At 44.3% G+C, this 11,731-nt stretch overlaps 1 protein-coding gene across 1 annotated transcript in view; it reads right to left on the reverse strand.

Annotated features, from left to right (window-relative positions):
* The window catches only part of LOC306772733 (kinesin-like protein KIF6), a gene marked incomplete at its 5' end in the record, with an annotated part of 48,995 nt that extends 43,750 nt beyond the window's left edge, over positions 1 to 5,245 (reverse strand). Inside the window, one exon of the mRNA XM_079262335.1 lies at positions 5,236 to 5,245. Coding sequence (XP_079118461.1) covers positions 5,236 to 5,245 — 10 coding nt within the window. The remainder of the gene's footprint in view (positions 1 to 5,235) is intronic.
* Positions 5,246 to 11,731: the final 6,486 nt, after the last annotated feature.

Consider the following 11,731-nt stretch of genomic DNA (forward strand, 5'->3'; position numbering starts at 1 on the left):
TGGAAGAATGTTTCCACAACAGAATAACTGCAAACAATCATTTTTTTTTGGCCATAATTACCCAATTTAGTCTGGTTTAAGAGGGATCTCATCTCCTAACAGTGAAAAAGTCCAGTTGGAATCACATTTTCCCTACAATTTTATCTGCCAGTCGTGTCATAATCACGTATGCTTGAGAAAATGAGCCACTTTCGATGGTAGCACCTCCAACTTTACAAAGTCTCCCAATCCAAGCAACTTACTGTAACTACAGTACTGACATGTCTGCTCTTCATTGGCTTCTGGTGGGAAGAGACAGTTACTGTACGAGTCCTGGCTTTTGGGTCAGTGTGTCAGAATGGCGAACACGCTTCACAGCTATACATTGAAAGAAATAGATTTAATCTTTCAAAACTGTTTGATGAGAAATATTTGTCACAGCAGCAACATGATACGTCTGCAAAGTCTAATTTCATGTAAAATGATATTCATCCAGACTGGAATCTCCTTCCATATTCCTAATCTTGTTATTTATCCTTCATTGGAGTGGGTTTGTCTTCAGAACTTCTGTAAACAGAATTTCTTTGCAGAGCTGGGGGGTTAATGGAGTCCAGATTGGTTGGCTCAGATAAGAGATAGTCCTGTTGGCCTCATCAGGTTGCTATATTCAACACTCACTTCAGCAGTGTGAAGTAGCTGGAATACAGACCAGGAAATCCAAATCCAAGACCATGCTCCTTCTTTGGAAAATTGTCTTTTGATGGGGAATGATGTAAAGCCCCAAGTGGAGGAGTTCATGTACTTCCTGAGTAAAGATCATGGACTTGGACAGTACAGAGCGGGGCAGGTGGACTGGTGATGTGGAGTCTGCATTGGCCTGTCTGGAGAGGAAGCTGGGCCAAAAGGCGGTGATGTCTATTTACTGGAAGATCTACATTCTTACCATAGACTGTCTATAAAAGATGGACGGAGTCTCCGTGACGTCACCCGTAGGTTTCTGAAGAGGTTCCTACCGTCGCCATCTTGGCAGGGGCATGCGTGTCGTCTCGTCCGGAAAATACAAATATGGGCAAAGAGGTGGAGCTGAGAGGGGGGCTGTAGGCGTCATGGTGGATGATTGACATCAAGCGAACTCCGAGCTGCTTGTAGCTAAGAGCTAACCCGGAGATAACAGGCGCTAACCAGCTAACGGAGGTAAGCGGTCTAAAACTAAGTCACGCTGTTAACTGGCTAAAAACCGCGGTTGTTCTACGTTCTTCTGACTTGAAGCGGGAGATCGGGTACCTGTCATTCAAAAGGACACGCCCCTAAATATGACGAACTTCAAGATTAAATTACTTTTAAACGGGCGAGTTAGAAAAAAAAACCTGACCTATTAAACCGAAAATGGATTATTTGTACCACGCTGTAAACATGTTTATTACTGCTGTAAACATGTTTATTACTGCTGTAAACATGTTTATTTCTGCTGTAAACATGTTTATTTCTGCTGTAAACATGTTTATTACTGCTGTGAAGTTGGTCTTTTAACATGGGAGTCTATGGGGATTTGCTCTGTTTTGCAGCCCCTAGTGGATGAAGGGGAAACTGCAGTTTTATGGACTTCCATATAGGCTTCACTTTTAACCACCAGAGGTTGCCGCTTGGTTCTTACCCTCACCTGTTGCCGCGAGCTGTGACTAATGACAGTAGAACAAGATCACTGATACAAGATGACCTTATAGACAGGTTGAGAAGCTGGATGATCCAAGAGGAGCTTGGAGCAGAACCATTTCTCTTCTGCATGTAGAAGAGCCAGACGACGTAGCCCTGGCATTGAGTCATGATGCCCCCTGGTGAGGTCTTCTGGTACATTCCACTGGAAGGAGTCCTTGGGGAAGCTGGTCAGGAAACCCCTCAGGATTCTCCCAGACAAGTTAGATCTAGATCTGACTTCCATGTAAGTTTTCAGGTATAAAAAGCCCTTAGTCTGATGAGTGAACATCCACATAACTGACTACTGTGCACAGATGCTTTTCTGTAATAAGAGCTTGGAGATCAGTCAGGAAAGCAGGAATGAATAATGCAAAAACATATGGAGACCTCTTCCACACAGAGACGGACGGACTTGGACAAAGTTTGGCACAAAGATACTGGACCTGAATCCATAAAGACCACTTCTGGAGTGACTTGAAAATGATCGGAAAGTGACCGGAACATGATTAACACTGCAGAGGAGAAAGAGAGAAACGACACACATGCTGTGTACTGGTATACAGGAATAAACGAACTCCTGCATATTTGTAACGTGTTCGGCATCATGGACTGGAATCATCGCAGGCGTGCTGTTAGAGCTCATCCATGACAGCGTGTTGAGTAAAAGTGAGGCTGAGTGGGTGATCACTCACTAAATGTCAGGGTTTGTGTATCAACACACACAACTCAGACGTTCAGCTCCTCGTCCAGACTTTCCACGAGGCCACTAGTTTATTATTTTCATTATTTCGAGCAGGGATCCCAAATCCTGGTCCTCGAGGACCGGTGTCCTGGAGGGTTTCCAAGTGTTCCTGTTGGAACACCTGACTCAGACTCAGACTCTGCACATATCTGCTAAACACACATTGATTTAAATCAGCTGTGTTGCAGCAGGAACACCTGGAAAACCTGCAGGACTCCGGTCCTCGAGGACCAGGATTGGGGACCTCAGATCTAGAGGGTCAGTCAGTGAAGGGAGATGAGAAATAAAGCCAGTATTGCAGACTTTTGATGATAACTCAGGGTGTGAAATACCACTCAGAGATACTTTCAGGAGAATCATGCTGGCTCATCCTCCTCAGCGATGACAAAGCCGTTAGCAAGCTAAATGATGGTGCTGCTGGGAGAAACAGGAATACAGACGTCTATATGAAGAGATAAATAAAGGTGTGGGGTTCCACTTCAACCCCCTGGATCTGCCTGACCAGACCTTTACAATCCAGCTGCAGATGGATGTTAAAAGTCCTGGGTGTGCCGGTTTGGAGAGCAGTCTGAGGGGGAGGATGGTGTTGAAAGCAGAGCTAAAGTTCGCCTCTCTCAGCATGCACCTCTCCTCACACTACTGGCCTACGAGCGCATCGTCACAGTCAACAAGTGGCAGTGATGCAGCAGCTGTGGTCTCCATTTCAAAACAGGCAAAGAAGAAGTACACCCAATGATGAGGTGGACCCCACCACTGCATCTTTCTGGTGTTGCTGCTGCCCAGAAGGTCCTCAATGCTTTTCCTGTCCTCCTCCACGCTCTGAGATGCCTCTCCTTACATCGCCCCACGCTGAAATGCAAAATGTCCCTCCTTGGGCTGGTTTCTGCCACGGACCTAAACATGCTGACATGTCCTGCTGCCTCATATGGCATTAGCACCCCCCCCTATGGTAGAAAAATCTTCCATCAGGACAGCAGTGAGCGCCTCTAAAACTAAAACTGACTGGGAGCTTTAGGTCTTCCAGACACTGGTCTGATCACATCTGATGCCATCAGAGGAAAGTGCGTTTTTACTAAATCTAAACAGTGTAATAACTGGACGCAAGGAGGAAAAAAATAAACAAACAAACAAAAACCAATACAAAAACAAAGCAAGCAGGAAAGAACGAAGCAAGAAACCAATCCTCTCCTGGATGAGCCGGGTGATAAGGTTCTGGATCGCATACCTTTCTGTCTGACTAACGCAGACGGCACATCATTTATCAGTGATCCCATAAACCACTGTTCTACACGCATCTCTCACCGCGCTGCTTTCTGTCCAGTCCCTGTGACTGATTTGCTCTCTAATCCCAAACGGACTGAGTTGAAACGGGTTTATTTTGTAACAGCCTCTTCTTTCAGAGACCCTGCTTTGCAGACTTTATTAGCATACTGGGCACCATTACACAAACATCTCAAAGCAGATGAGGGAGATGTGGTTAGGACAGACAGGAGCAGAGTTTGATGAGTTTCTGGCTCGTATCCCCATGCCCGATGGCTAAAACCAAGCTCGTTAAAGGACCCAGGTTTATCATCACACTTAAGGCTCCACTCAGCCAAAGTTAAATGGGAAAAGCCAAATAAATGCTGCCTCTGGCTCGGGGAGAAAGAGCTAGTCTGTCTCGACTGTCAACAAATTTTGCAATCTTGTTACATTTAAAGTAAATTTATGCCTAAAAATATGGATAAAGACAGTCAAAATGAAGCGGCTGTCTCAAGTCTCTGCAGCCGAACACTGTTATTTTGGGTCATCATTAGTTACAGAGGTTAAGACCATAATTTATTCGCCATGCCAAAACTTCAGGAAGAGCATCTAATCTGCTGTAACTGATTACACTTTGTTAAAAACAAGCATGCAAGACTGAGCAGAATGATACTTAATTAGATCATATTAAATGCAGTATATGTTACTGATGATAGTAAACAAATGAGGCATTAGTGGTTCATTTTCCTGTTATAAGGAGATGCTGCCTCTAACCCAAACTGCTGGATTTCCACATGTTGTAGGAACCGGTTTGCAAATCCCCATCAGGCCTGAATCATGCCTCTCTTGTTTACACTCAGCATTCTTGGCTGCTGGTTTCTTCTTCATGTTCCAGTAAGCATTACAGGTTTTAAACTCATCAGCAACAAATTACAGGTTTAATATACTGTACCGTCTAATGTTGCATTGCTGACATGATCAGATTGGACCGGTGGAGCAATGCTCCACAGAAAACTTCTAAATACACGCAATCCCACTGATGACACTGTGTAGAAACAAATGTCACATGATGTCAGACTTTTCACCAGTCAGGAGAATCCAGAAATCAGGAACAGCTAATGGCCCACAGGCACCCACAGTGGGATCAGGGAGAATCTGCATGACCACAAAAAGCTGCCCACATTCCAGCGGAGAGAGATCACCTGTCTGCAGGCTTTGCACTCAATTTATCAAAAAATTATCTCTCCTTCCAGCGGAGAAAAGCTGACGGCCACATTTCACAGAGTAAAACCGCTGTGAAATTTTCATTTAATTCACACAATTCTATCAGTTCCCATGGGCTACGAGCCACTTCTGCTGTTTACCAACAGGGAACAGGTTCAAACTTCCATCCGAGTCTCAACTTTCTTGGCTTTTCAACACACTTGTAAGTTAAGGAACTATGTTGTTAGTTTTTTGGTTTGATCAGATCTTTTGGAGTCTCAGTGCCTGAATGTGTTGTGTGTTATAGTCCTGATCTGTCCCAGTGCATCAGGAGACTTTCAAAGATTTCAAACAGAGAGAAAATGTGGAAATACCTTTTTTCATGCCCCGTACAGCTCGTCCTTCCTGGTCTGCTGGAAGGGAGTCCAAGCTTTCTTCTCTTGACTGCAGCACTGGTGACACTGGTCCTGCATGGTTCAGTGGAAAGGTGTCCATGTTTCCCTCTCCTACCTGTGGTGAAGCCAACGTCCGTCCTCCACACTCTGCTAAGAAGTTGTCTGAATTTCCTCCTTTAAACTGTGCCACTGTGGCTGCTCTTCCTGCATGGTTTGAAGGAAATGCATTCATGTTTTCTTGTCTCATTGTGAACATCCGTCCTCTGAAGTTCACTGGAAAGGTGTCCGAGTTTCCATCTCCTAACTGGGGTACGGTGAATGTCTGACCTCCATAGTCTAAAACTTTCTCAGCATTTCCTCCTCTGAACTGTGCTGCCATGGACACACTTCCTCCACGGTTTGAGGAGAAGGCATCCATGTTTTCTTCTCTCAACTGTGGCATGGTGAACATTTGTCCTTTGTGATCTGCTGGATGATGGATGGTATTAACCTCCTTCAGGTGTGACGCTGTGCACATGCTCAGGGCTCTATGGGAGGACACGTTTGGGATACTGGTGATGTTAGCAATCTGAGCAGCAGCATCATCTGCTCTTTTTTTCTCCTTCTTTAGTATCTTCACGAGAATACCTGCAGCATGGAGTTAAAGATGAATCCTTTTCAAACAGATTAACAGCAGATACACATGAAAGATTCACTTTTCAGGAGATTTAGGTGGTTAGATCTTCATGCACAAAGAAAAAAGCTCTAGAGATGTCTCTCTGGGTATAAATATATTCCCAACAGTTCATTTTGAACTCCACTCTGTAGAACAAGCTCAGTACTCACAATATCCAGTGAGAGGGTAGCATCCACAGTGATTTCCCACATCACTGAGTGCTGACATGTGTTCAGCATCTGACCTCAGAGACTTGGGAAGGTGTCATGGTCTGGGATGAATCAGGGGTGAAAAGAGGAGCCAGAAGCGCTGCACAGATTCTGCCAAGATTCCACTCAATCTTTTCCCACTTGTGAGCTTGCATGTAAATACGAGCTTATCTGCTGGAGTCAGAGTGTGGATGTGTCAGGACATATGGTGGAGAAGAACTGAAAAGAAGCAAGACGGAGCTGAGATGCTGAAACCTTCAGCTTCAGGTCCTGTTCACAGTGTTACTGCCACACACACGTTCTGCTTTCCAGATTAAGTCAGGGTGCAGTAAAAGCTTCCTCTGTGCTTCCCCCACAGCATTGTTTCCTCGAAGATCAACCCCATCGACGCACAATGTGTCCAGCTGGACTCAATTATCTACTAATAATAATGCAGCATTTTGTTCGCTACATTCAGAGTTGATTACCAAACTGACGCCTGCTTGTGATACCGTTGTACGCTGCATTCAGACGTGTAGAATGGTTTACTGTACAACAGGAGCTCACGGCTGTTTCCTCTAATGGTGCGGGAAGAAAATGATGCCAACAGAAAGAAATAAAAGCTCCATAGTTTATAATAATAGACGTATATTTGTGAGAGAAGAGAGATGTTTGCAATCTAAAGGTGATGAAGAGGTTCATTTAGGTCCCTGTTGGCCAATGCAAAGGTGGGAACATGAAGAGTCTATGTCTATAAATGTCTATGAATACAACTTCCAACTAAACAAACCATTCAGTCTTAAACCTGCCAACAATCGAAACCAGACACAATTCCTAAAGACCTACAGAGGCCGAGGTTTGCAGAAAAATACGACTATTCCTAAAGAACATGTGTCATTGTTTCAAAGCTTCAGACTGCGGTTCACCAGGTTTTTTCATTATGGAGACCTCTGGAATCCGATATCTTCCTCTACGGTGTCCACAGAACTCAAGTGACAGATGAAAATTTCTGCACGTGAGATCTGTGGGCTGCTTCACATGCCATGTGTTCAGAAATACTGCGGTCAGACCCGCTCGTGATGTGCTCTCCTCCTCCGTCTCGTCTGTCTCTATTAGACTAGCCAATGACATCACAGGAAACGAAGAAAAGTAGCTGTGGGGCGAAAGTGCCACATCGCTCCCATTTCAGTCTCCTACACCATATGAGGAATAAAACATTTCTCTAAAAACTTTTCTTTTAATTAAGATGCAGGAATATAATTCTGATTTTTAGGAAAGCAGGTAAAAATGAGTGGAGTTGACAACACGACTGTCATTAAACATGAAGGGTTCTTTGTAATATTGTCCATAAAACTATTTCTCAGTACTGCAAAGGGTTTCCTGATGGAGTCAACGCAGACTGACTGGATTAGGAGGAAGTACATTGGTGCTTCATATACATGTCTGTCTGTTGTAGATTTGTGGAACAGGCTGGGATGTAGGCTGTGTCTGCTTGTGTTCATGCTGCTGTGTGTCCTTTAAAGGCAAAACAACCAGAAATTCACTTCTGGATTGAAGAAATAAAAAAAGTTGCCATGTAAAGAGCTGGAGGCATCAGGAGTGCAGTCTGACGTCACACACTGTCTCTTTATGTTGATCTTAGCAGGCAGTCCGGTCGCATGTTCATGTGTGGTCCTACCTTCCTATAAAAAGCTCCACCAGGTGAACAATAGCGGTGCATATTTTTAAAACAAAATGGCAGAGAAAGGAATGTTAACCTGAAGACTAGCTGATCTGTCTTTACCTCTAAAACATCCACAGGCTGGATGTGTGACTAGGAGCCAGCTCCTCTTCTCCTGGACAGGTAACTCACAACATAACCGTTACGTTGACACAACGGTGGTGTCGTTTTACTCAGTGTGTTTGAACTTTGCACGTCTGTTTGCAGACGAGGTGAGTGGGGGGAGGAGGTAGAGGAGGTTTACATCTCCGTAAAAACCTTGTGGTTAAACCACAGACTGTATATAAAGAGATGGGCGGGGCCTCCATGACGTCACCCGTAGGTTTCTGAAGAGCTGAATTGAAGCTCGGTGGGCGGTTCCTACCATCGCCATCTTGGCAGGGGCATGCGCGTCGTCTTGTCCGGAAAATACAAATATGGGCAAAGAGGCGGAGCTGAGAGGGGGGCTGTGAGCATCATGGTGGATGATTGACATCGAGCGAACTCCGAGCTTTCTGTAGCTAAGAGCTAACCTAGCTAACCCGGAGATAACAGGAGCTAACCAGCTAATGGAGGTAAGCGGGCTAAAGCTAAGTCACGTTTTTAACTGGCTAAAAACCGCGGTATTCTACGTTCTTCTGACTTGAAGAGTAAGATCGGGTACCTGTCAATCAAAAGGACACGACCCTAAATATGCTGAACTTCGAGATTAAATTAGAGTTAGGCGAGTTAGAACAAAATTCACTCCCCCCACAGTTGTCATGAAGGTAAACCTGACCTTTTAAACCTAAAATGGATTTTTGTACCAGGCTGTAAAGATGTTTATTTCTGCTGTAAACATGTTTATTTCTGTAAACATGTTTATTCCTGCCGTAAACATGTTTATTTCTGCCGTAAACATGTTTATTTCTGCTTTGAAGTTGGGAGTCTATGGGGATTCGCTCTGTTTTGCAGCCCCTAGTGGATGAAGGGGGAACTGCAGTTTTATGCACTTCTGCATAGGCTTCACTTTTAACCGCTGGAGGCTCCGTCCATCTTTCATATATGGTCTATGGGTTAAACGATCCCTTTCAACGTTCGCTTCATCTCTCTATGGCAGAGGTGCCCGAAGTCAGTCCTCGAGAGACGCTGTCCTGCAGGTTTTCCATGTATCCCTGCTCCAACACACCTGGTTCATATTAAATGGATCCAACAGCCAATGAAATTCTGCACCCATGGTCTATGGCATAGAGACACATAGAGACTCCGGTATTTCCAGACAAGCTTACCACCAAGTCCATTTCAGAGTACACATTTCATACAAACACGGTGCCAAAGCCCAGGACTGTGCAGGACAGTGGGGGGGTGCAGTAGCAACCTGCCCGTGTTGCAGCTGCACGCGTGTCTTCCACATCAGTGCCTCTAAACACGACCCAGGATGGAGAGGTATGGATATGCAACCCTGTACTGCTACATGCCATGGCAACAGCCCCACGATCCAGTGGTGTAATCTCATTTAGTGAGGGGCTTCCCTGTGTGTGTGTGTGTGTGTGTGTGTGTGTGTGTGTGTGTGTGTGTGTGTGTGTGTGTGTGTGTGTGTGTGTGTGTGTGTGCGTGCGCCCAGGACAGGAACAGCAAACCTTCTGGTGGAACATTTTCAGTTTTTGCCTCTTTAACTTCATGCTTGGGCAAACAGACAGAAGTCAGAGACAAAGTTTCAGAAATGAAGATTTTCCAGCTGTTTATCCTCCTTCCTTTATTCTTTATCAATGTTCAAACTAGTTTTCTTTCTGGGCTGAATCTGCTGTAATTATTACTATTTACTGTTTTAATAAAGCCATCAGTAAAGGTTGTAAAACAATATGTTGAAATGTTCAGCTGGAATAACCTGCTCAGAAGGCATTTCATGTTTTGTGTTTTTTTTAAATACCAGCAAAGTGCCACATCAAGCATAGATACTTTCCTTGCTATCCTGATTTTCTGCATAATAATAAATCATCAAACCTAAATCTGTTGGCGGAGCTGAGTGAAAGCATGCATTGTCTGGGGGAGAAAAAAAATCTCTTTGACAAATTTTAAGCCAATCCATCTGCAGAATGTCCACATAGTTGACTGGATGAGTGCAGTTTGTATTCCTTCAACAGACAGCCAGAGCACATCCAGAGATTCTGTCTCTTTAGATATTTGGTAGGAGAATCTTTGAGCTGTAAATTTGATGGTATTTTTGGACCACGTGGAAGTAACTCCTCAACGTTTAACAATGGCAGGAGTTGTTAAACGTTGCTGCCTTGTATGCTCTCTATTAGCACTTACATAAGCCAAATCTTTTTTGGATACAATCAACACATGTGTGCTATGAGAAGATAAAAATGAGCGATGTGCCTGATGGGAATACTGCAGCTCATCTTTTCTTCCTGAAAATGGAAGTTTTCCACTCACATCCCCAGAACATTGCTCCAACTCAATCTTTCTCCCTCATGTCCCACCTCAGCTGTAAAATCCAGCGGCTTGCTTTGTCTCCTGTGGCATATACAAACTTTATAAGTAAACCCTAAATCCTGGTCACAGCTGCATGAACCAAGAACAAATTTGAGGTCCTGCTGAGAGTGATACAAGCAAAGCTGCAGGGCCTGAAAGCGTCTCCATCTCTGCTTAAACATGTGCTGTTCAGCAAGCTGATTATGGGCCTACGGGCACTGATCTCTACACATGAAGTCAGTTCTGGGACCTTCTCTGGACCCATCCAAATATGTAGTTCTCCTCTAAACTGCAGCTCAACAACAGAAGCCCTCCAAGGTTGTGCACATTTGTTGGAATAAAAGCTGCAGTAAAGATATTTTTGAAGGAAATCAGCACATTTGCAGCTGATTGTGTATTTTATCTGAAATGGATCATGGTTACAAACCTAAGTGATTCTCTAGGACTCGTCCCGTGTCGGAGTTTTGGCCTCTGCGACCACCGTAGCCGCCATCTGCTTAGCCTGCTGATACCCATCAGCTGCCTCCAGGGTCTCACCGACCAAAAAGGCCCAGTAGGACTCTTTCTCCTGCTTGTCCACCTGGGACTACTACCATGACAGGCCCCAACAACCTTCCAGCCAAAGCTCCGGCTGGCCGCCACAATAACTCAATATCCCACACCTCACTCAGGACATGGCTGCACGCCGTGAGACAAATGTTTTGCTTTATTCCCCTAATTGTCACAGTTATATCAATTCCTAAATTTTACTTTCAAAAACGGAAAACTTTTAGGTGGTTTAACTTCTCAGTACTTTTATATACAAAGAAATGACTGTAAACCTTCCAACGATGACACAACAGAATGGGGCGTGCAGGGTTAAAGGCAGGAAGCCTCTGCAGCGGCTGCTAAAACTCCCATCAGTATCGATCTGCAGAGCATCAGAAACATCAGCGAGGTGAGCTGCACACAGTCCAAAGGATACTAAAAGATAAAACTCAGTCAGCTGCAGCCTGTTGACTCTGCTGCCATTTGGCAACTAATACAAAAGTATCTGCAGACTGAAGAGCAGTTTCTGTCCTGCTCCTGAATTCATAACAGTTTGTTTATGCCAGACTTATTTCTTATACAACCTGTTATCTTTGTTAGTAGCTTAAATTCAGAATGCTATACTTGTTATTTTACAGCAGAATATTTGGAGTTCAATGTTTGCAGTAAGTGTCTCTATGTGAAGTCCTAGTGATCAGTATGTTACCAGTTGTTTAGGAAAATGGACAAATGTCTTCATGTTCGCGTGGTTAAAGGCTTAAACCTTAAAAAACTGGGTGGGTGAAAAAAATCTTAAACAGATGTGAAAATTTTGTTGCAAATTTAAGTCTTACATGGGGAGAAAAGGTGGCATAGCAGAAAGCATCCAACCTTTCCCTAAAGCCGCTGAGAGGTGTTGGGTCCTGTAATTCTGGTGATGCGCTTCGTCCTTCCAAAGAGATGCTGGAT

This window comes from Telmatherina bonti, assembly GCF_933228915.1.
Source record: "Telmatherina bonti genome assembly, chromosome: 22".
Taxonomy (NCBI): domain Eukaryota; kingdom Metazoa; phylum Chordata; class Actinopteri; order Atheriniformes; family Telmatherinidae; genus Telmatherina; species Telmatherina bonti.